The sequence below is a fragment of the Microcaecilia unicolor genome, chromosome 1 (assembly GCF_901765095.1).
Source record: "Microcaecilia unicolor chromosome 1, aMicUni1.1, whole genome shotgun sequence".
NCBI classification, from domain to species: domain Eukaryota; kingdom Metazoa; phylum Chordata; class Amphibia; order Gymnophiona; family Siphonopidae; genus Microcaecilia; species Microcaecilia unicolor.
Window position 1 is genome coordinate 267,008,021 of NC_044031.1, and position 26,760 is coordinate 267,034,780.

Sequence of the window (26,760 nt, forward strand, 5' to 3'; positions counted from 1 at the left end):
CAGGTATCGAGGAGGACACACCCCTGGGTTTCCCCTTCCTTTTCCCCATTATCCGGGGTAGGGTTACCTCGCCAGCAACAAATCGCCTCAGGAAGTCAGGAACTCCTAATCCGCCATCTTGCCCCCCCAAAAAGGCCTTTTTTTAACAGGCGTGCTGAAAATGGATTGGCCTGTGTCCAAAATCTATGCCTACACTACCGCAAGCAATTTTTCAGTGCACCTTAGTAAAACGACCCCTAGATTTGGTATTCTACAAAGGTGTTGACATCCCAGAATTCTGGGATAGCAGTATTGAAACAACACATCTGTCTGACACAACGTCCTATTTCTGGCAAGGCGGGATGCCTCAGAGGAAGAGAAGAAGTTGTTTATAGGGGACGGGCAACCGGAGAAGGAAAGCTGTGGGATTATTCGTGAGCGACCTCAGAACACTATTGTGACCCCTGAGGCAGGCATTTTGTGACACCAAAACACGGACTGTGTCGGGTCCCTTTGTCCAAGCAGTAAATAAAGCATCTTTTAAGCACCATCTCCTGTGTTGGATTGTCCTTCGGCCAGCCTCTACTCTTTTTTGATTGTACTGTTTGACGTAGAGGTTTTCCTTCTTGCTGTGCCAAAATCTACCTTAAGCCACTAGTCAAGCTGATTCGGTCAATGGGCACTCAGTTCTACGTCTACGTGGATGATGTGCATCTACTCACACCCACTGAACCTGACTTACCTATAGCTCTGAATAAACTGATTACCTAACATCAATTCAAGAATGGGCTGAGCACAACAAACTTTGCCTGAAACCAAGTAAAACTGAGCTTTTCTGGGTACCTAACACAAGTGGACACGTACCTAACATCAAAATCCCTTTTGGGAAGTATGAGCTCCCCCTCAAATCACAAATCAGGAACCTAGGAATACAGTTAGATTCAACACTTACTCTGATTCCCCAAATCCAAGCAACCTTCAAGAGCTGCTTCTACTATTTGCAACAACTACGCTGCCTCTCTCCTTACATTGAGAAGGTAAATCTTATCCCAGTTATGCATGCCACAATAACATCAAGACTGGATTACTGTAATGCACTCCACAATGGTCTGACTACAAAGGGTCTGCGCACCAGCTCCAATTGATTCAGAATGATCATGATACAGAAGACTCACAGAAGGTTGCAAGCGACGTGACCACATCACACCATTTTTGCAAAAACTTCATTGGCTACCAGAACAAAACAGGGCTAAATTTATGTCTGATCTTCAAGGCCCTTAAAGGAAATGGCCCAGAGTACTTGAAGAACAGGATGACCCTCTACACACCTCCAAGGACACTAACCTCCTCTCAAGGGGTATCCCTAACCACACCTCCTGCAAAAGACATTACATGACATACCAGCAAGCGAGCCTTCTCTGGAGTTGCCCCCACACTCTGGAATGCACTCCCTGAAAGACTCCACTTAACACAAGACTATCTCTTCTTCAGGAAGTAGGTGAAAGCTTGGCTCTTCAACCAGGCCTTTAATGGAAAAAGTAACTAACTTCTTAGTCTCCTACACACACAAGGAGTAACACAGGTTGCACATAATGCAGTAGGACATGTTTATCCACTCTTACCCTACCTGAGATAACATTTAATCATCTCTCTGACCTCATGTGCAACTTTCTTTAAATTAGTCACCTTATTTCCTAACTCTTCTTACTCTCTTATCTATATGTTCCATCTTTGCTTATACCCTATGCTGTCTATTAAAATGTTCTACTGTGTATTGTGTTGACATTGTAAGTAGTATACTATGCTATACTTTGTATTGTTATTTGAATATTTTTACTGCTGTAATTGTCTATTGCTTATGTCTGATTTATTCTTACTGTACACCACCTTGAGAGAATTCTTTCAAAAAGGCGGTAAATAAATCCTAATAATTAAATAAATGTTCCCAGGCACACATCTCACCGTTGCTCTCTTGTCCGCTGAGCCCTGCAAAACCCACCCCAAATCCACTACCCCTAACAGTACACCACTACAATAGCCCTTATGGGTGAAGGGGGCACCTATATGTGGGTACAGTGGGTTTTTGGTGAGTTTTGGATGGCTCACAGTTTCCACCACAAGTGTGACAGGTAGAGGGATGTGTGGCCTGGGTCCACCTGTCTAAAGTGCACTGTACCCACCACTAGACTACTCCAGGGACCTGCATGCTCTTCTAAAAGACCTGGCCATCATACAGGCTGGTACTATTTTTATTCACATTTTTGGGGGGTGGGAAGTGGGGGGTCAATAACTACTAGGGGGAGGGGTCATCCCTGATTCCCTCCACTGGTCATCTGGTTATTTAGGGTACCTTTATGTGTCTTATTCATTACAGATACAGACCAAAACACTGACATTTTCACCCTAGATGTTTTGGTTTTGTTCCATTGTGGCTGTAAAACATCCAAGTGTTAGGCAAGGCCTAATCCTGTCTTCAAAATGCCCCCAACATTTCCCCTTGCAATTTGGATGCACTGCAGATGAATTGCATAGATGAATGTCTGCAAAATAGGTTTCAAAAATACCGATTTGGACGTTTTGAGAAGAAATTCATCCAAATGTTGCTTTATGAACTTTATGGACGTTTTTCTCTTTTGAAAATGAGCCCTATACTAACCTATGGAACTTTGAAAATGAGCCCCTACGGGTACTCAAAATATTTATTTTCTGTAAAACCACCAAAGCAAGAAAGCAGAAAACAAACTAACCACCTCGTACAAAACAATGAAGAATTTGGAGCCTTAGTGGGCTTACAATAACAACACTTTTGCTAATAGGTTTAGCTAAATGTGTCTGCCCTGCACTCATTATCCTTATTTGCATCTTGTATTAGTATTGCAAATCTTTTACACATGTACCAATGTTTAAAAACTAAAGCCCCTGTTTAGAAAGCCATGCTAGCGGCTAGTGTTGTGGTACTACCGACACATCACATTCACTTTGAATGGCCTGTGTTGGAACTGCTGTGCAGCAGTCGCTAGCGTGGCTTTGTAAACGGCCTTTTGCCCTTCAGAAAAGCACTGAAGACCCATCTCTTCAAGATAGCCTACCTAATGATTCAACCTAACCAAAGCTTGCCCACATGATTCTTATTGACGATTGTTTATACATTGACCATGTTTACCATTATCCTTATTGCTACCCCATATCCATTCCTCTCCATCTTCCTACGCCTACCTCCCAACGCTCATTTCCTTCTGCACCCAATTCCTCCTATGTTCAATTTACTTATCCGTTAACCCCATTAATATTGCATTTACTACAAACTGTATATTCTTCTTCCGACTTTGTAATTCTTTATATTGTTACTATGTAAGCCGCACTGAGCCTGCCATGTGTGGGAAAGCGCGGGGTACAAATGTAATAAATAAATAAATAAATAAAAGAAAGAAAGCAAGCAAGCAAGAAAGCCATGCTAGCGGCTAGTGTTGCGGTACTACCGACACATCACATTCACTTTGCATGGGCTGTGTTGGAACTGCCGTGCAGCAGTTGCTAGCGTGGCTTTGTAAACAGGGGTATAAGTTTTACAAAAGAAAAAACATGCCTTTAACAGCTTGATCTGCCCCTTACTGTTTTAAAATTAGCAATAATGCCTGAGCAGTATTTCCTACATCAGAAATTTTCCTCCTGGGGGTCTATTTCCATAGCAGGTGTGACTGAGTGAGCTCTATGATTTATATTTTGTTCTTTACATTACGTACCTATAATAGAGAAAAGAAATAAAACAAGAACCATGCACGTATGTATGAATTTGGAACACTTTTCAACCCTGAGACACGTGAAAAGGGCATCCCTTACCAGATAGTCATTTTCAATAGGGTATGTGCCAGGACCACATCCTGACTTCAAAACTAAACTGTTCATGGCCACAGCAGTTATTGTATCTTCAGACAAGCAGATAAATTAATCAATGCTGTGGAGGCGTATTTTCAAAGCACTTAGACTTACAAATTTCCACAGTAAGCTATGAACATTGTAAGTCTAAGAGCTTTGAAAATGAACCCCATAATGTTTTAAGCTCTGGCTGAAAAACATTAAAAAATAAATTGTGCACATACAGGTCATTCCATAAAGAGGACACCAACATGTGTAAATGACCATAATACATGAACATACACCTATACATGTAAATGCCAATATTCTGCATACATGCTAGTCTGTAAAACGGTGCTCAAAAGTGATGGTGCGTAGTTTGAGGGTACACATGGAGGGAGTATGTAAATGATAGAATTCTACAATTTATGTGCATTTTCCAGTGATCTAGGCATGAACATTTACACTAACTCTATGACTTGTGTTAAGTGGCAGTGCCTAAACTACAAATGTATATTTGCGCTGCCATGCTGGTATTCTATAAAGGACAGTAAGCTCCAGATAAATGCTTCTTTATAGAAGTACCTTCATCATGGAGGTCATTTTTATAAAGGGGGCCTATGTCAAAGTAACACAAAAGGTGTCTATTTTATAAAAGCATTATAGATACCCAGCCCCAATAGCATTTACATATATTCATTCCTGCTCTGCAGCAGAAGAGAGAGTGTGAGTTCCTATATTTTTATGTTTAATTCTTTTTATTAAAAATTGAGTCAATGTAAATACTTTTATAACAAAGTGCAACAAAGAAATAGATCCAAACTCGTGTGACACTATTATGTGTTCCAGTGATATACCCACCCAATTTATACTTTATGGAAAAAGAAACAAACAAAAAAATAACTCTACCCCTACTTCCACATATAGACACATGCCGTCAACCCCTTTTACATGAGCAAATATAAAAAGTTACTCCATATAGGTCAGCCACTTTTGGTTAATTGGATTTTTATCTGCCAGAAAATCATAATGCACATATGTTGGGGTGCACAGAAAAGGAGGTTAGTGTGTTTGGAATGTACATATATGCATTTTATTCTCAAAATGTATGTATGTAGCAGATATAGTGCTACACTACATACTTCACACCTTTGTTGAATACAGCATTACATGCACTTTTAGCTGCGCAAAAGATATTAAAAACACATTGAGCAATATTCAAACCAATTTAAGTGGTGGGAGAGGCTCTGGCCTGCTTAACTTGCACTCTGCAGGCCAGCTGCCGATATTCAGAACCACGTAACTGGCCAATGTTCCTGAATATTGGCACTAACCAGCCATTTTTAAAGTGGACAGGAGAGAGGTGTCCCAGAGGCTGAGTTGGTGAGCAGCTTGGAGTTATTCGCGTGGCGGCATTATTCAGTTCCAGTGCTCACACAGTAAAGCAACCAAACAGGACTGCATAAAAGGCTGTCCTAACTTTGCTCAATTATGCAGTATCAGCCGACATCTACGTAATTTCTGGATAGCAGCTGGTAGAGTATCAAGCTCGCCCCTATTGACTCCTCCTATTTGATCTAACCCCCCTCCCAGACCGCCCCCAAAAACTGAATCTCCCCCACGACACAACCTCCTCATAATTTCATTCCTCCCCCCTCCTGAAAAGCAAAGTACCTTCACATTAATACTTATGGTTTGTATTGATTTGTAAATCCAAAAAGGGTTAAATAAAAGCTAAGTCCCCCCCCCCCCCCCGATCTGCTCCCCCTCCCTCCCCTCTTAAGGTCAAACTTCTTCCCCCCAAATCTGATCACCTCTCCCCTAGGTCAAAGGCCCACCTTGCAATCCGATCCCTCTTTCTCCAAAAGCGTTTAACCTACAACACAGCCACCTCTCCCCCATACCCTATACGCCCCCGGTCTGTTTGGAATGTACATACATCCATTTCATTGCCAAAAAATGTACATATGTAGCAAATAGACTGTTAATCTATATTCTGTACACCTTTGCTGAATGCTGATCCATGGTGGTCTACGTGTCGTTGAGGCACAAGCAATCCCCCTCTCGCTCCCGCACATCATGGTTTCATAGGCAAAATGGCTGCCATGGTACTGCAAAACTGCTGCTAGAGGTCAGGGCAGCCATTTTGCCTACAAAGCCACAATGGGCAGGAGTGAGAGGGGATCACTCCTGTCCTGATAACCCTAGACTACCATGGATGTTAAAGGTAGGGCTTGGGGAGAGGGGTCTATGTTGGGGTTTAAAAACCTTAGGGGGAATGGATACAAGTGAGGGGAATCTTTGACCTTGGGGGAGAGGGAGTGGAATTAGGATTAGGGGGAACCTGACCAGAAACACTTACACAGGTACTGGCTGATATTCAACTGGGACTTGTATAAGTATTTTTTGCGGGTGCTGGATGAACATCAGCCAGGACCAACATAAGTTCCGGCAGCTAACTTCAGTCCAGTTAGGCCTGGATATTCAACACCTGTGTCCGCACGTGGCCTGGCACTGAATATCTAGGGCTAATTTAGCCAGTGATAGCATTTAAACCCCCCCCCCCCCAAAAAAAAAAAAAACAAACAAAAAAAGCATTGAACACCAATGGCTGAATATTAACTAGACAATGTACAAGGATAACTTATTTAAAAACCCATATGGACTTTTGTGAGTTGCACAGTAGAATAAGTAGATGTGCAAGTTATTAGCTAGACACTATTACCTTTGCTCATGCTTGTGCCACCATGTACTAAGTAGATGCACATATATATTTGTGTACCTTGTCTGTGATATGCCTGCTTAGCAATATCCACACTGCAGCACCACCTGCTGGACACTGGACTTCCAGTTTATACTGAGGGTTATTAGCCAGGCTGTAGGCATCTTTAACTGGACCTTGTTTGGCATCCCAAGTACTATTAAAACAGATGCATAAAAATAAAAATTGTTACGTGTATATTATTACAAATACTGTTCTCATATTGTCTTATGTAGGAATTCAAAAACCATCCTAAGGAAGTGAAAAGAAAGTAGCAAATGTTCAACCCAAGTAATTCTGCTCTGAAATCACAACTGTTAAGCAATAAACTCTCAATGCAAAGTCTCCTCAGACTGCTCTGTTGCAGTTCATAACTCAAAAATGCAATGATCTAGTTGATCTAGATCAAATTAAAAAAAAGAAAAGAAAAGAAAAGAAAAGAAAAAGAACATCATCCCTGTAAGCAACTCTTACATTGAAATAACTGATTTGGTGGACATCTTACAGCCTTCATTCTCTCTCCGTTTACCCCACTCTCCTAATCAAATAACTTCAACACTATGAGCCTTACACTGGAAATCTACCAAATACTCTCAAAATAAGGGTACTACTGAGACAACTAGGACCTGCAGATTTTCTTCATAGAGGCCAGTGTGGTGTCTTTGGTGTCACCATGTATGTATGTAAGGGACTTCTTCCTTTATAATCACTACCTGTTGTATCAATTCTTCCCTTTCTCTGTTCTTTAAATTAACAGTGACTGTGGTACCACAAGGGTATCATGTGACCTACCATAGACAGAGGAGAGGCACCATATCAGCACTGACCAAGAGAATGATGGAGGCATCAGCTGTCATAGAATGAAGAGATAGGGTATAGTGCAATAAACTATCTGGAGGGTTCACCACAAAAATGAGGACTATTGTATTGGCAAGATTCCAAGACAAGGTTATGTTTGACTTTAGCATGTGTCTTCTTCAATATATTAACTTTTTCTTATAACCATGGCGCAGCAACCTGATCATCTTCCAACACTCTAGAATGCTCTTCTAATTATGATTCCCACAGAGGAAATCATTGAAAAAAAATGTAAGGTTTTATTGAAGACCTATTTATTTCTTAAAAAGTTTGTACTGTAGCACTTACTGTGTTGGAGGGATCTCTCCAGATACTTATGGGACATTTATTCTGTCTTGACTGTCTAGCTGAGTAAGTGTTAGGCTTTCCTATATTTAATGAAGTTTTTATTATTTTTATTCTGATTTTAGTATATTGTACACCACTGTGATTTGCAAAAGTATGGTGGCAAAGAAAGTCTTAGTAAACCATAAACCACCTATGCCCAGGAGCTGGCAGAGAAACAGCAGAGACAGTGCAGCAAGGATGCAGTAACCCAGTTAACAAATCAATGAACGATAAGGAGAGGAGAGCATGAGAAGAGAAAATGAACACAGGGAAGAGGCTCTTTATATTCATCTGACATCCCTAGTACCTTAAGAAGTTTTAATTAAACAACTTTATAGTACTAAGATGCAGACAGAAGTCCAGTAGTAAGAGGGGTGCTATCCAGTCTGACTAGAATTATTATTGCCTATTCATGTGGTGGTTCTGACTGCTGTTTGCAATCTAATACACTTATTTTACTTGTGGAGTTTTTTTCTCTGACCAATGATCGAAGGGGAGCTTTTCATTACTATTTCTTTATTTATTGCATTTGTATCCCACATTTTCCCACCTATTTGCAGGCTCAATGTGGCTTACATTATGCCGTAGTGGCGATCGCCATTTCCGGAATGAGAAATACAAAGTGGATTTGCTTTAAAGTTCATAAGTGATAGAGTAAATTAAGCAATCAAGTATAGAGAGTTCATTCCAGCATGAGAAAAAAAGTGGTATTGTGTTAAAGTTCATTAGTGACAGAGTAAATGAAGCAGTCAAGAATAAAGAATACGGTTTTGTCCAGTTCTGGCATAGGTTTCGTTGTCTGGTATTTAGGATGGATCATTATGGTATGCCTTATTGAACAGGTTGGTTTTTAGTGATTTTCGGAAGTTTGTTAGGTCGTGCATTGCTTTTATGATGTTTGGTAGTGCATTCCATAGTTGGGTGCTTATGTAGGAGAAGCTGGATGCATATGTTGATTTATATTTTAGTCCTTTGCAGCTGGGGTAGTGGAGATTCAGGAATGTGCATGCTGACCTTTTTGTGTTCCTGGTTGGTAGGTCTATGAGGTCTGACATGTAGACCGGGGCCTTACCGTGAATGATTTTATGAACTGGGGTGCAAATTTTGAACGCAATAGGTTCTTTGAGTGGCAGCCAGTGTAGTTTTTCTCTTAGGGGTATGGCGCTTTCGTATTTCCAAATACGAGTCTGGCTGCTGTGTTTTGGACGGTTTGGAATTTCTTAATGATTTGTTCTTTACATCCGACATAGATTGCATAGTAAAATTTTTATTAGCTGTGGCTGTACGTTTTAAGTCCTGTTATTTCTGAGGTCTTTTTTCTCCACTTTTTTTGGGATTGTGTGGCAGAAGGAGGTACCCTGATTTTTTTTTCTTGAGTACTGTATGATTTCAATTACCCCAATACTGACTGGGTAAATGTAACATCAGGGCATGCTAGGGAGGTAACATTCCTTGACAAAAAAAAAAAAAATCAAGGACTGCCTTATGGAGCAGCTGGTACAGGCGCCAACAAGAGGAAGAAAAATTCTAGACCTCGTCCTTAGTGGAGCGCATGATCTGGTGCTGGAGGCAATGTTGATGGGGCAGCTTGATATACACATAGGAAATCCAATACGTTAGCATTTAACTTTCAAAAAGGAGACTATGATAAAATGAGAAGAATGGTGAAAAAAGAAACAGAGGAGGAGCTGTGAAGGTCAAAAATTTACATCAGGCATGGATGCTGTTCAAAAATACCATCCTGGAAGCTCAGGCCAAGTATATTCCATGTATTAAAACAGGAGGAAGGAAGACCAAACGACAGCAAGCATGGTTAAAAAGTGAGGTGAAGGAAGCCATTAGAGCTAAAAGAAAATGGAAGAAGGATCCGGCGGAAAATAATAAGAAACAGCATAAGGAATGGCAAGACTTTGAAAAAAATACATTGAAAGCAAAAACACATAGTAAAATTTATTTTAGGTACATTAAAAGCAAGAAGCCGGCAAAAGAATCAGTTGGACCGTTAGATGACCGAGGGGTTAAAGGGGACTCAGGGAAGACAAAGCCATAGTGGAGAGATTAAATTAATTCTATGCTTCGGTCTTCACAGAAGATTTGGGAGACATACCGGTGCCAGAAAAGATATTCAAAGCTGAAGAGTCGGAGAAACTGAATGAAATCTCTATAAACTTGGAAGATGTAATGATGCAATTTAACAAATTAAGGAGCAGCAAATCACCTGGACCAGATGCTAGTCATCTCAGAATACTGACAGAATTGAAAAATGAACGTGCAGAACTATTGTTAGTAATATTCAATTTATCTTTAAAATCAAGCATGGTACTGGAAGATTGGAAGGTGGACAATGTAAGGTGATTCGGGAAATTATAGACTGGTGAGCCTCACTTCGATGCCGGGCAAAATGGTAGAGACTATTATAAAGAACAAAACTACAGAGCATATTCAAAAGTATGGATTAATGAGAGAACTCCAACATGGCCTTAATGAAGGGAAATCTTGCCTCACCAATCTATTACATTTCTTTGAAGGAGTGAACAAACATGTGGATAAAGGTGAGCCAATCAATACTGTGTATCTGGAGTTTCAAAAGGCATTTGACAAAGTACCTCATAAAAGACTCCAGAGGAAATTGGAAAGTCATGGGATAGGAGCGAGTGTACTATTGTGGATTAAAAACTGGCTAAAAGATAGAAAACAGAGTAGGGTTAAATGGTCAGTATTCTCAATGGAGAAGGGTAGATACTGGGGTTCCACAGGGGTCTGTGCTGGGACCATTGATTTTTAACATATTTATAAATTATTTAGAGATGGGAGTAAGTAAAGAGGGTAATTAAATTTGCTGATGACACAAAGTTATTCAAAGTTGTTAAATCGCAAGAAGATTGTGAAAAATTACAAGAGGATCTTACGAGACTGGGCATCTAAATGGCAGATGACGTTTAATGTGAGCAAGTGCAAAGTGATACATGTGGGAAAGAGGAACCCAAGTATAGTTACAAAATGCAAGGTTCCACATTAGGAGTCACCGTTCAGGAAAGGGATCTAGGTGTCATTGTTGATGATAGGTTGAAACTCTCTGCTCAGTGTGTGGTGGCGGCAAAGAAAGCAAATAAAATGTTAGGTATTATTAGGAAAGGAATGGAAAACAAAAATTAGGACATTATATTTCTTTTGTATCGTTCCATGGTGCAATCACAGCTTGACTACTGTGTGCAATTCTGGTCACCGCATCTCAAAAAAGATATAGTAGAATTAAAAAGGAACAGAGAAGGGCAGCAAAAATGATATAGTAGAATTAAAAAGGAACAGAGAAGGGCAGCAAAAATGATAAAGGTGATGGGACGACTTTCCTATGAGGAAAGGCTAAAGCGGCTAGGGCTCTTCAGTTTGGGGAAGAGATGGATGAGGGGAGATATGACAGAGGTCTACAAAATAATGAGTGGAATGGAACGGGTAGATGTGAATCACTTTACTCTTTCCAAAAGCCAAAAATACTAGGACTAGGGGGCAAGCAATGAAGCTACAAAGTAGTAAATTTAAAACAATTAGGATAAAATATTTCTTCACTCAACATGTAATTAAACTCTGGAATTCGTTGCCAGAGAATGTAGTAGAAGCAGTTAGCTTAGTGGGGTTTTAAAAAGGTTTGGATATCTTCCTAAAAGAAAAGTCCATAAGCTATTATTAAAATGACTTGGGGAAAATACATTGCTTATTTCTAGGATAAGCAGCATAAAATGTATTGTACTGTTTTGGGATCTTGCCAGGTACTTGTGACCTGGATTGGACACTGTTGGAAACAGGATGCTGGGCTTGATGGACCTTTGGTCTGTCTCAGTATGGCATTACTTATGAACTCTGCCACACGTCTTATCTTCCGCCTTAACCGATATACTCATATCACCCCTCTCCTCAAGTCACTTCACTGGCTCCCAATCAGATACCGCATACAGTTCAAGCTTCTCTTACTCACCTACAAATGCACTCGATCTGCAGCCCCTCCTTACCTCTCTACCCTCATCTCCCCTTACGTCCCTACCCGTAACCTCCGCTCTCAAGACAAATCCCTCCTGTCAGTACCCTTCTCCACCACCTCCAACTCCAGGCTCCGCCCTTTCTGTCTCGCCTCACCCCATGCCTGGAACAAACTCCCTGAGCCCATACGCCGGGCCCCCTCCCTACCCATCTTCAAATCAATGCTCAAAGCCCACCTCTTCAATGTCGCCTTCGGCACCTAATCACTACACCTCTTCTCAGGAAATCTTAACCACCCCAACTTGACATTTCGTCCTTTAGATTGTAAGCTCTTCTGAGCAGGGACCGTCCTTAATTGTTAATTTGTACAGCGCTGCGTAACACTAGTAGCGCTCTAGAAATGTTAAGTAGTAGTATTTATGTAGCAAGAAGAAGGAGGAGAGCAGAGGAAGAGAGCAAAAGAAGAAAATGGAGATAAAGACAAGAGGGAGAAATTAGTATTTATATTATTCTAATCTGGTCTTTTCATGACAGTGATTGCCTTATATTTGGTCCAGTGTGACAACAATTTTTCAAATTACACATTTACTTCTGGTACATTATAGAGATCACTGTGGAAGCATGTACACAGTGGCATCTATATATACGGACTGCCTCTATGTATGGCTGGGGTACAGATTTTAAGAAAGCATATTTTGGGTGGGTTGAAAAAGTATGCATGTTATTTCCCATTTTACAATGGGAATATATGCAGACTAAGAAATTATCCTGACAATTTTTCACCTGCTCTGAGATATACACAACTACCAGTTACCTAATCCTTTCCTGGAGTCAATATCAGTAAATCTAACATCACCTCAGTAAATAAGAAAAAAAAGCATTATTTCACTCCTCCCCTTATTTGGCTCTTCCTATACATGCAGCTTTTCAAAAATGCAGTGCATACAATCAGCACACCTGGGGGAAATGTGAACATTTTGACCTATGCAAAATGGGGCTTCATGTATTTTAAACATGAAGGTATCAAATATACCTACTATATCTGAATGTAACTCACCTTATATCAAATCCTAATAAATAAATAAACATATTTGTGTTTTCTTTCACACAAACCTGTGAACGCATGTTGATTCTTTGAAAAGACTTGGGCTCCAGCTCAAATATATAACATCATAATACTGGCACAGATCTTCCCACACAATCCAGAAAATCCCTGCAACAAAAACAAGTTTTTCATCAGCTACTTTCAATATATCCTCATGTTTTTATCATATATTTATTATTTAATTTTATACTATAACCAGCACAGAAGCAGTGAAAATAGAATTACACATTATTAAAGAGAGAAAACAGATACAACCCAAAAATAACCGACAGGAAATTATATGAAAACTGTACAGTTCATGATTGAGAATGGAAAATCAAAGAACAAACTAAGGAGACAAAGAGGGAAAAGAGGATGGGACTAGATATACCGTCTTTCTGTGGTTACAATCAAAGCTGTTTACCATATTATATATAGGTACTTATTTTGTGCCTAGGGCAATGGAGGGATAAGTGACTTGCCATAGTCACAAGGAGCTGCAGTGGGAATCGAACCCAGTTCACCAGCATCAAAGCCAACTGCTCAAACCACTAGGCTACTCCTCCACTCCAGATACCAACTTCAACCACATTACTACACTTCCTATGTGCTCAGATGCATAAAGCATGGAACAATGCTACCTCAGGATCTTGACATACCCTTCCAGAAATAAATCTTGTTAACTGAGAAGGTTCATACAACACATATTTCACATTTGTATAGGAAATTCAGTCAAATGCTGGCTCCCATTTCCAAAGTCCATGACCTAAACAAAAACCTCCTTCCCAGAAGCCCCAAGTTTTCTGCATCCTTCTGAAGGTGCACCAAGAACTTGCCAAACTGGCTTTCTTGAAAACAGACTGGACCACCACTGACTTATGTGGTATTTTTTTCAAATCCAGGAACCTTCTGAACTCATGAAGAAGATGGATGCCATGTATAAAAAGGGTACACAAGAAAGGGGGTCTCCCACATTTAATTTGAATATTTTTTGAGATCTTGTGAATGAGCATTGGGAAGTTTCTTTGGATCAAGAAAACGAGGCAATTCAACATTTCTGGCTTGGGCACTTCCTCCAACTATAAAAGGAATGATCTCTGCCATTTCCTTTACAAAATCATCGAAAAACAGATCTTAAAAAGGAAATTGAAAAAAGAAAACTGTAAGAGAAACTATTGACAATTTAAGACTTTGAAATCTATTAGTTTTTAGATGAGAGTCAATTGTTTGAAATTTAATGTGGTTAGCTAAGGCTCAGGTTCTTGCTTTATCAGATTTTTCTGCATAATTTACGACAGATAATGTAAAAATCCTAATAGTACTGGGAATTTATTATCTGGATGTCTTGTCTCGTACCACAAGACCACATTTGAGGAGTCATTCAAGTAACATGTGAGGGATTACTTTTTGCCTGTTAATTTTAGGGTTGCTGCTCAAAGCTTGATTGTTCCACATTGTGATTACTTTAACAGTTTGATTCTGGCTCAGAATATGGTAGTTAGGATTATTTGTGATATATCATGATTTGAACATATTTCTCCTTTTTTATTTCAGTTACATTGGTTCCTAATTGAGTGAAGAATTCAGTACAATATTTTGTTGCTTTTCTTTAAGGTCCTGAACAATCAAGGGTCAACTATTATTGCTTCTACTTTACGGATGTATCAGCCTGCAAGGCCGTTGAGATCTGTTTGTAAGAATCTCCTTGATGTGCTCTTTTTATTGTGTCAGACTAGAGAAGAAAAGAACTGCCATACTCTATATTGCTGGGCTGAAACTATGAAATACACTGCCTTTACAACTGACAGCAGTGAAGTCCATTAATACACTTAAAAAGTATTTGAAGACCTATTTATTTCAGAAAGCCTTTGGAGGTCTATTGAATCTATCAAATTCATCTATTTTCAGCAATTTGACTGAACTGCAGAAGGAGAGGTGATGTCCTCCTGAATCACTTGAGGTTGACTGGTGGCTGCATTCCAAAATGTCAAAAACTGTTGCACACCCCCAGATGTTGAGGATGGAGTAGTCCTCTCTGCAGGAATTTTTGAAAATGGTGGATACATTTTTCAGCATTCTGCACTGAAGATCAGCGACGATGCCATTTCTTCAAACTATGTTCAGCATGTATCCCTCAAAACCATTGTTAAGGCACCATAATCGTTTGATGGTTACAGCCAGAACTTTGAAAATGTTTTGTCCTGGTGGCCTATGTTGATAATTAACTAAAAGAAAAATCAATATCCTCTCAACATCTATGCATTCCCAGCATCTGGTGCAGTTCCATGATTTTTAAGGATCGATGCCTCTGATGCCAATGCCTGGGGTTATAATTTATTTATGAATGACATTTTTAAGTACATAAGTACATAAGTAGTGCCATACTGGGAAAGACCAAAGGTCCATCTAGCCCAGCATCCTGTCACCGACAGTGGCCAATCCAGGTCAAGGGCACCTGGCACGCTCCCCAAACGTAAAAACATTCCAGACAAGTTATACCTAAAAATGCGGAATTTTTCCAAGTCCATTTAATAGCGGTCTATGGACTTGTCCTTTAGGAATCTATCTAACCCCTTTTTAAACTCCGTCAAGCTAACCGCCCGTACCACGTTCTCCGGCAACGAATTCCAGAGTCTAATTACACGTTGGGTCAAGAAAAATTTCTCCGATTCGTTTTAAATTTACCACACTGTAGCTTCAACTCATGCCCTCTAGTCCTAGTATTTTTGGATAGCGTGAACAGTCGCTTCACATCCACCCGATCCATTCCACTCATTATTTTATACACTTCTATCATATCTCCCCTCAGCCGTCTCTTCTCCAAGCTGAAAAGCCCTAGCCTTCTCAGCCTCTCTTCATAGGAAAGTCGTCCCATCCCCACTATCATTTTCGTCGCCCTTCGCTGTACCTTTTCCAATTCTACTATATCTTTTTTGAGATACGGAGACCAGTACTGAACACAATACTCCAGGTGCGGTCGCACCATGGAGCGATACAACGGCATTATAACATCCGCACATCCCATGTTAGCCCAAGAAGAGTTCAGGTTCAATGTGGCTTACATTACAAACATCAGTAGAATGTTACACATTTAGAAAAGTATCAATTCTGGGAGAGGAAGTGACGTCACTGTCCAGGATGGCAGCTTAATTGAGCGGCTCCGCTGGGGCTAATAAAATTTAAAGCAATTCCCGAGACATTGCCAAGCTTGCCGGGGTCAGAGCGGTGGGGGTGAGGTCCCAGAGTCATGCTGCTGAAAAAAAGCTTGGAAAGATTTTGATACTCGGCAGAACAGAGTGAGAAACCGAAGCTGGATCCTGTGGGGCCAGGGTTGAAGGAAAAAAGATGGCGTTGATCCCCTCTGATTCAGAAGAAGAGCATTGTAATGAAGGTTCAGAGGGTGCTGGTGAGATAACTAAGTCGGATGTGGTGGGCTGGTTCCAGGACTTGAAAGCCGACCTGTAATGAAGGATGTACAAAACACACTGAAAGATATTAAAGCTGAAATTGGAGAATTGGGCACCTGAATAAGCGAGGTGGAAGACAGGATCGGGACTCTTAAAACGTATATGCCACGGACACTACAGAAATACAACAGCTAAAAGAGCAGGTGGAAGACCTGGAAAACAGGTCTCGACGATGCAATTTGAGATTTAAAGGAATTCCGAAAATGGATATTTTTAGTAATTGTGAGGCAGTAATACAAGAGCTTTGCTTGCATTTATTAAACCCAGATGGCGAGAACCAGCAGCTGGAACTCCGAATTCAAAAAGCACATCGGGCTGCGGTCCCCCAACGAGACTCCATCCTGAGGGACATTGTGGTATGTTTTGCAGACTACCCCACCAAGGAGTGAATCCTCTCCAAAGCAAGGCAGCAGAAAAAAATTCTTTGGAAAAATTGTAAGATTGGGGTGTACCAGAACTTGGCTTGGACTACACTACAAAAACGCAGATCTTTTTAAGAGTTCACGGAGTTTATGAGATCAAAGGGGATCCGTTATAGGTGGCTCTTTCCGTTTGTGGTGTGGCTAACTGTGGAAGGGAAATCACGCAAAGTGAAGACCCCGGATGAAGCATGGTCAGCGTTGTGACCACTGGGATGTATTGGGATCCCTGAACAGATAAAGCAACCGGTGGCCTCTATGACGCCCAGTGCAGATTCGGCATGGCAGCTAGTGGTGGATCGCGGGAAGAAATCATATAAACATGTATCCTGAGGAAAGCCTACTATTGAGGACTATCTGACGGTCTTTTGGATCATTGAGAACACTGTGCAGATAAGACGATACCAGAGAGTAGCTTTTGCACGGGGGATAGATGTTGATTGGGGGGAGGGAGTGGAAGACTATGGTGGGAGTTTGGGAAATGTTTGGTGGTTATGGGGAGGAGTTGATGAGTTGTTACTTATTCTGAGGCACTATGGGTAATGCATGCAAGAACCCAGTAATGGGGATGGGAGGATTGGAGGAATGCATGGATGGAGAAGAGGAGTTGTGTGTGTGGGGAAGAAGCAATGGAGGGTTATATGTAGGGGGGGGGGGGGGGGGGGTTGGGAAGTTCAAGCCTCTGGGAGAGTGTGTTTATTCCTCTGGGGATGGCTGATCTGATAGGACGGAGATCAGCAAATGGGAGGGGAAGGGGAGGGGTGGATAGGGGTGGGGACTGGGGTAAGGCGCAGAGGGGAGGACAAGATCATAAAAAAGGGGTCACTTAGGGGCTTACTTCTGGGAGCAATCTAGGGCGGAGGGTAGGGGGACAAGAGGGAGGGACAGGGGAATCATTTTTGGTGGGGACTTGAAATGTAAACAGGCTCAATAATCAGGGCAAGCGCAGTATGGTATTTAAGGAGTTGAACAGACTGAAGTGGGATGTGACATTTTTGCAAGAAACGCATTTGAGACCGCGAGATGCCCATATGTTGCGCCGTAGGCCTTTTCGGGAAGTAATGGTTCATCAGGGAGTAGGAGCTAAGCGAACTGGGGGAGTGGCTATTCTAATTAGGCAAAGTTGTGGGTTTGTTATACAACAGGAGTTTAGTGGAAGATGTGTGGCCCTAAGAGGAACATTGCAGGGCAAGGAACTTACACTGATCAATTTATATGCCCTGAATACGGGTCAGAGGAGATTTTTTTAAACCCTGTTAGGATTTGTCAGGGGACAGGTGGTGGCGATTTTAATGTCGCCCCCGATGCACGCCTAGACCATTCCACCGGGGGAGGGGGGCAGCATAGTGGCCCTAGTCGTAAAGCAGTACTGCATTTTTTACGGGCCATGGAGGTGGTAGATTACTGGAAGCTGTTGCACAGAGTGCAGCGTAATTACACCTTTTACTCCCATGCGTCGCAATCATATACTCATATGGGTCCACCGAAATGGCTGGCATATGGTAGAGGAGGCTGAGATTGGGACCATTCAAATTTCGGATCATGCTCCAATGTGGGTTAGGCTTACCGGGTTGGGCCACATCAAGCGGCAGGGCTATTGGAGACTCAATGAATCACTACTGGGGGATGAGAAAGTGCGGGAAGAGATTAAGCTTAACATACAAGAATTTCACCACTTTAATGACAATGGGGAGGTAACGGATGGGGTATTATGGGATGCATTGAAGGTAGTGGTGAGGGGGGCCCTGATCAAGTGGGGGGCATAAGACATAAGCATCGCCACACTGGGACAGACCAAAGGTCCATCTAGCCCAGCACCCTGTCTCCGACAGTGGCCAATCCAGGTCACAATCACCCGACAAGATCCACGGAGCAAAGCATTTTGTACTGCTTGTCCCAGAAATAGTGGATTTTTCCCTACGACCATTTTGCAAGAAAAGCATTTGAGACCGCGAGATGCCCATATGTTGCGCCATAGGCCTTTTCGGGAAGTAATGGTTCATCAGGGAGTAGGAGCTAAGCGAACTGGGGGAGTGGCTATTCTAATTAGGCAAAGAAAAGGGAAAAAGGGCAGCAATCACTCACCCTACGCACACAATTATTGCACTTAAAAAAACCAGCGTAAATGAAACCCTACACCACAGATATGGGAGGATCTTAAAAAAGCGAGAGGGGAAATAGCGCAATTGCAGATGTTGGAAGTTGATTTTAGAGAACTAAGCTTAAGCAGCAATATTTTGAATTTGCTAATAAATCAATTGCAATGTTGGCCCGCTGTCTACGGGCTAGGAGTGAGGTCTCTTATTCAAAAGATGAGGGACAGCAGGGGAGGCTGGCCATATGCTGACTCCGAAATTGCAAAATGTTTTCTGAAATATTATCAAGATTTATACAGCACCCCTGATGGCAAATTGGATGTGAAAATAGCTCACTATATGGATCTTATTCCATTAAAATGCCTGACTGAGTCAGAAAGAGCACAGCTAGGGGAGCCCATTAGATTAGGAGAGGTGCAAGGGGTGATAAAAAAAAAAAACAAAAAAAAAACTTTCAAATGGTAAGGCTCCAGGGTTGGACGGATACTCGGCACAGTTTTACAAGTGCTTTGTGGAGGAGTTGGGGGACCTGTTGGTACGGGTGGGTAATGGAGCACTGGCGGGCAATGGGTTACCATCGTCCATGTCTGAGGCTGGGGTGACGGTCCTGCCTAAACCTGGGAAAGATCCCACTGTATGTGAATCATATAGATCTATCTCACTTTTGAATGTTGATGCAAAGATTTTGGCTAAGATCTTGGCTAACAGATTGGCTAGGATATTGCCGAAGTTGATTCATATAGACCAATCCAGGTTTATACCAAAGAGACAGGTAGGGGATAACATTAGGCGTACTCTCCATTTGATATGGGAAGTGCAAATATCCTTGCCCGGTACAGCCTTGTTGGCCATTAACACAGAAAAGGCTTTTGATCAAGTTAGTTGAAAGTTCTTGCGGGAGGTGGTGCACCGCATGGGCGTCGGAGATAACTTTGGTACTTGGTTGGCGGCCCTATATGCAGCCCCAAAAGCTTGCCTCAACATCAATGGGGGGTACACACCTTTCTTCCCAATCAGTAGAGGGACTAGGCAGGGATGCCCCTTTTATTTGCACTATATATAGAGCCTTTAGCAGAACTGATACGTCACCATCCAGATATTTGGGGTATCACGGTTGGGGGGACAGAACATCGCATCGCTCTTTTTGCGGACGATGTGCTGCTCTATGTTGCAGACTCCGAACAGATGCTACCTATGGTGTTGAGGACTCTACGGGAATTTGAGAGGTATGCCGGCTTAAGGGTCAATATGGATAAAAGTGAACTGTTGGGGATCTCTTTAACCTACATGGAGGAAAGTAAATTGAGAGCAGCGTTTGCTTTCAAATGGGTTTCGAATATCATTCGTTACTTGGGAATCCAGATTCCCAGGGACCTGGGTAGAGTTTATAGTTTAAACTATGGTAAGATAGTGTATCAAATTCAGGTGGAGCTATCCCGATGGAAGGGATTGTGGCTTTCCTGGTGGGGGTGTATGGCTGTTGTGAAGATGAATGTGTTGCCTAGATTGTTATTTCTATTTCAATCGCTGCTGGTGGCGGTTCCGAGACGGATACTTAAACAATTGCAGGGTTCCTCATCACAGTTTATTTGGGGAGGCAACCCCCCCCCACTTAGCAGGATGGGTTCTCTGGGGGGGGGGGGCTCCTGAACGGGGTGCCTAATATTGAATAGTACTATTTTGCGGCTCAAATTCAGAGGAATATGAATTGGGAGAGGGGGGGAAAAGCCAGCTAGTCAGGTGTAGCAATCGTATTACCCTCACTGACCACTGAGTTCTTACTTATGGACTACTGAAGGAGTGGGATTGGTACTGGCTGGGATACAGAATCCATTTGTAAGGCATCTGATGGGGTTGTGGGGAGAAGTGCGGAGGAGATGGGGACGGATCGACAAGATGTCCTCACTTGCATCATTGCGGTAGGAGTCAAAATTTGGGGCTGGGAGGGAGAATGCCACATTTGCGCGGTGGGAACAAATAGGTATATTGAGCTTTCGGGATGTTATGCAGGGGGGAAGGGTGAAGAACTTTGAAACGCTGTGCTCCATATGTATGGTCTCCCTGAGGGAGACACTTTTTCACACTTACAAATTCAGCTCTTTGTAGGAACACTGGGTTGGAAGTGGGAGGACCCTCAAGAGACGGAAAACCTGGAAGACTTGTGGGTCTTGTAGAGGAGGGTGCCTAGACCCATTTCTGTGATATATAAATATATAAGGTGATGGGATCCCAAGCCATTTAGCTTCCAGGGGGCGTGGGAAACAGATTTAAACTGTAGATTTACTGACCAAGACTGGGAAACAATTTGTGGAGAGGTTCAAAAAGCTTCGGTATGTGTATTAGTGCAGGAAAATGCCTATAAAGGTCCTTACCCAATAGTATTACACACCTGAGCGACTGACGCGGATGTACCCCGGTACATCTGACATATGTTGGAGGTGTAGGTCTCAAACCGGTACATTCCTACATATATGGTGGACTTGCCCCCGGATAGTTCCTTTCTGGCAGGATGTTATGAAAGCATTAGTAGTTATGTTGGAAACATCTTTAGTGTGTAGTCCCTCGGTATGCCTCTTGGGTTTACACAATGAGAGGGATTCTTGGGATAAGGGTAAACTGACGCATTGGGGGCTGGCAGCGGCCAAGTGTCTTATAACACAACATTGGAAGAATGTGGCGCCCCCCCCCCCCCCCCCCCCCGACACTGGGAGACTGGAAATGCAAGTTGGGTCAGTTAATACAAATGGAATGCCTTATGGCATACCGCAGGGAAGGGTATCTACGACACAAAATGGGGTGGGTTCGATTTCAACAGTGTTTAGCGTGCATCTAATAAAGTAGGGATACAGAGGAGAGATATGAGCTCTGAGGGAAAGGGAGGTGAGGGCGGGTGGGGGGAGGGGGAGATTGTCAAAGAACAAAGGGGCATTCCCAAGATATAATGGAACAGGATGGGGGGATGGGAGAAGGGGAAATACATAGTGATAATACAAAGTTTATTTGGGTGGTATATGAAAATGTTAAAAGGAACATTGATAAGATTAATGTTGAGGAGCATGTACAGATGATATGTACTATATGGTGTGATAGCCCAGAAGTCATTTGCCCCTGCGTGGGCAACGGTGGGAAAGTCGTTTACTTTGTGTATGTTGGAAGTTGAAAATACAATAAAAATTTAAAGTGAAAAAAAAGTATCAATTTTTATAATACATCATATAATACTAGGTTGAAATTTTAAATGAGCTATTTCAACATACGTAACAATAATCCTGAAATATACCATTCTATATTGAGAATTGATAGAATAATAAAAGCAACTAACTTGACAATTTCAATATAGAATTGATAAATAAGAAGACAACTAGAATGATAGTGAGAAAAACTATACTAAGTAATATTTTAGATAGATAAGTTTTAATTATAGAGTGATCAAGTAAAGATCTGATTATCCAAGAGATAGGAAGTAATTAAGAGAGATAAAATATGATATAGAAGGATCAAACACTGTTCAGTTCAAAATTAGTTCTTTGCCTTATTGAAGGCTGAACTGAAAAAAATGAGTTTTCAGTAAGCTTCGAAACATTATGTAATTGTCTATGTATCTAATTTGTTTAGGAAGAGAGTTCCAAGTTTTGGTGCCTTAATATAAGATGGCAGTATCAATTGTTTTGTAGGTTACATTCTTGCAGCTAGGGAATTATCAGATGAGATATTCCCTGGATGATGTAATAGCATTATGTGGTGGTAATTCAATAAGATCGTTCCTATAGGATTGGTTAATCCTATTGTTGCAACATCTACATTGGCTGCCAGTTGAAGCTAGAGCCATTTTTAAAAATTGTGTATTCCAAGTTTATGTTTTTTTTTTTGTTACATTTGTACCCCGCGCTTTCCCACTCATGGCAGGCTCAATGCGGCTTACATGGGGCAATGGAGGGTTAAGTGACTTGCCCAGAATCACAAGGAGCTGCCTGTGCCTGAAGTGGGAATCAAACTCAGTTCCTCAGTTCCCCAGGACCAAAGTCCACCATCCTAACCACTAGGCCACGCCTCCACTCAGCACTACCTTTCATGATTCAGTTAGTGAATGATCCTCAAGCTGGTAAAATGAGGTTCTTTAGAGATCGAAATCTCACTCTTGATACCCACGTGAAAAACACGACAAAAAGATGTTCTACTCCATGTGGAAACTCAAAAGAGTAAAACCGTTCTTCCCGAGATACATCTTCCGCACCCTGGTACAGTCAATGGTAATAAGTCATCTAGACTACTGTAACGCACTGTACGCTGGTTGTAAAGAACAGACTATCAAAACGCTCCAAACTACCCAGAATACTGCCGCCAGACTCATATTTGGTAAAACTAAATATGAAAGTGCAAAACCCTTAAGAGAGAAACTTCACTGGCTCCCACTTAAGGAACGAATTGCGTTCAAGATCTGTACGATTGTACACAAAATCATTCACGCAGACGCCCCAATCTACATGCTCAACCTCGTAGACCTACCGCCCAGAAATGCCACAAGATCATCCCGCAAATTCCTCAACCTGCACTTCCCCAGCTGTAAAGGACTAAAATACAAGCTGATGCATGCAACTTCCTTCTCCTACATGAGCACGCAGTTATGGAATGCACTACCTATAGACTTGAAAACAATCAACGAAGTAACTATCTTTCGCAAATCTCTGAAGACATACTTCTTTAACAAAGCCTACAATGAGATCCGATAACCTGCAGCATCACTAATATACCTCACCAACCCAATCAGTTATGAAAGCCCACCCTCTATAACTACCCTAATCACTCCCTTCCTTCTTCTACCCTCCCTTACTTAAACTATGCACAATTCTACTGTATCTGATATCCTGGTATGACAATGTTAACATAATCATGTAAGCCACATTGAGCCTGCAAATAGGTGGGAAAATGTGGGATACAAATGCAATAAATAATAATTTCCCTACTCCTAAGCAGTAAGAAATTGGAAGAATTTACCATTTGAACTGAGGCAGTTAGGCACTTACATGTCGTTTCATAAACAAAGACCTATCTTTTTAATAAATATAGTTATTAGAAGGTTCTAATTGGAATTTCTGGGACATATTCTGTTTAGAGACTTACAATGGTCTTTTCTGAAATTTTTATTGTAATTCCTAGCAGTAACTAGCTTTTTTTCTTTTAACTGTACTCCACATAGAACTGTAATTGGATATTTGTCAAGATCTTGTGGTTGAGCCAAGGACTGGACAGACAAATCAGGAGCATGTGTCTGATATTATTCTGACATACCTCCGACACCTCCTAAGTTGCTGGAAACTCCATTCTTCTAGAGACACTAGCCAAAAATAGCTGGGGTGAAAAATAACTTGGTGGGAAAAGCCCAAACCAGTATCATTTGATGTATAGATGACATTGCAAATCACAGTTGCCGTAAAAAAAAAGAAACTTTATGACTGAACCACACACACTGTAATTAGGAATTTCTACCAAGCCTGAAGCTTTTTGCGTGAGGCCGTTTTATCAAATATTGTAATGCAACGTAAATTTAAGTTAGACAAAAACAGGTATACTGGGTCTATAGCTGCCATAATCGGGGGAACCTAAATGTAGTACTTATGTGAGTAACTTACAATATCCTGTAAATTCTGTGCATAAATGTTGGTCCCGTGTACGCCCCTCACCTGAGAATGCGCCCCCCTGAAAATTATGCACTAAGCAATTTTAGCACATAATTATAGAATATCAGTTGGGCAACATATTGCCATTTATACACGTAAGTGTACACTTACCCACGCATTTACGTTCAGACAAGTTAGGAACAAATTCTATGGGCCCAGCAGAAAAAAATGTGAAACTGAGGTGGCCCCCACTGGACGGCACCAGTGCAGAAACACATACACCTGCACAGTACGCCAGTGTGGTAAGCTCTTGAGCTTTTGAAAGCTTTGATCATTTCTCACCCTCTGGTGACATCCATTAGATGATGTTAACCATATATGCAAGAACATGGTAGGTAGCCTGATTGCTGTCAAAGAATTACAACTATGTGAAATTTGCTGTTAGAATGTGCCAAAAAATGCACTTACTTTATGCTTATTTTATAAAGGCACACAACAAGGGCTCTCAAATTTAAAAATTCATATTTCAAGAGGTAAAAACAAAGTAACATATAACTCCACACCTATACCTTTTTCTACCATAATAATTTTATTGATGAATATATAATTTTAAATTTTTTGTGGACCTTCAGAGGTGAACTTCTAAGTAAAGGTTCTTCTTCACAATCCTTTATAAAGGCCACACAGGCGCCTATGTGCCTTTATAAAATAAGCTCCCAGAACACAGACAAATGCAAGCACGTACATTTATATTTACTCTGAGGCAGGCACGAATGTGTGTGCATACTCTATGAATGTATGTGCATGTTTATAGAGTACACATGTATATCAGAACTCTGCCCTGGGAATATGTACACGTTTTATTGTCTGAACATAATTAGACATGTGGCTTTACTAACACTGCACAGTGTATGCATATGTAGAGGCTTTACACATGGAAAAGCCTTTCCAAATGATCTCCTAAATGTGAATATTGTACTAAAGTCAGTGATTAAACTGTGAATCTCTCTAGGCGTAAGGAAACACTTTTTAAACCAGAATATAATTCACCTCGTCCTTCTACTGGAAAGAGGTGAAATAAATTCAAATCTCATTTGGTTTCAGATACATTCAGCACCAATTCTATGGGCATTATACCACAGAACCTCCGATATTCAAAACTATTTAACTGGCTAGGAACAGCTCCTGGCAGGTTAAATAGTGTTTAAGTGCCTAACTGCAGATATCTTTGACTGCTAAAAAGTTAACCAGTTGGTACTAAATATCGGCAAAACTGGTTAACTTTTTAGCGGCCAAAATAAACCCTGATATTCAATACTGGTCACTGGATATGGCCCAGAATTGAATACCAGGTTTAACGCTGGTGGCAGACAGCAAACACACTGCTCAGTGCTGAGTACTGGGCCCAGACAGCTTAACTACAGTTGGTGTTACAAACATCACTCTGGACTTTAAATATTTCAAATAGTTTACCATTATCTATTTTTTGAGCTGTTCTGGGATCAAAGTTTAAGTACTTTTGGAGCTCGGGTGTCCAGTTTTTCTGATCCTTTTCACTGTATCTCCCCTTCCAACGCAAATGGCTCCATGGATTCTTCAACTGGAAAAACCGAAGCCCCTGTGAAAACAAATATACACAAATAAGTCAAAGGCATAGCTTGGGGGGGTGGGGGCGTACAAGGGAAGCAACTGCTCCCCCCCCCATAGATTTTGGAAAAAAAAACCCCAGTGCCTATCTCTACTGCTGCTGGGCCCATTCCCTTCCCAGGTCACTTTTACTCCCCTCTCTCCCGATCATCCCCTCAAATAATCTTAAGTTCGGTGGCAGAGCAGCAGTGGTATCAGCAATAAAAACAAAGTGAAAACATGCAGGACCATTTTCCTGCATGCGCCACTGCTGCTCTGCCGGTCACACCCCCTGGGTCAGAGGAAGCGCGACTGGCAGAACAGCGGCACAGGCATGCATGCAGGAAAATGGTCCCCTGCGCACTCTCACTTTGTTTTTAATTTTAATACTACTGCTGCTCTCCCGCTGGACTTGAAATGCTGAAAGATGGAGAGAAGGGGGGATGATGCTGGATGTTGGGGGAAGAGACAGAGACAAAGGGGACCATGCTGGATGAGGGGGATGGATAAGAGATTGAGAAATGAGGTGATGCAGGATGGGGGAAGAAGAGATGGGGTGATGCTTGATTGGGGAGGGAAGAAAGACAGCACGATGCTGGATTGGATAGCAGAGAAAGGGGAGAGAAAGAATAATGCTGGATGGGGAGAAGAGAGATAAGAGTGAAGCTGGGGGGAGAAATAGAGTGATGCTGGAT

At 41.6% G+C, this 26,760-nt stretch overlaps 1 protein-coding gene across 1 annotated transcript in view; it reads right to left on the reverse strand.

Moving 5' to 3' along the window:
* The window catches only part of CAPN7 (calpain 7), a 120,100-nt gene that overhangs the window by 17,353 nt on the left and 75,987 nt on the right, over window positions 1–26,760 (reverse strand). The window contains exons 13-15 of the mRNA XM_030206312.1: window positions 25,913–26,057; window positions 12,869–12,968; window positions 6,617–6,752 (exon numbers count right to left, since the gene is read on the reverse strand). Coding sequence (XP_030062172.1) covers window positions 6,617–6,752; window positions 12,869–12,968; window positions 25,913–26,057 — 381 coding nt within the window. The remainder of the gene's footprint in view (window positions 1–6,616; window positions 6,753–12,868; window positions 12,969–25,912; window positions 26,058–26,760) is intronic.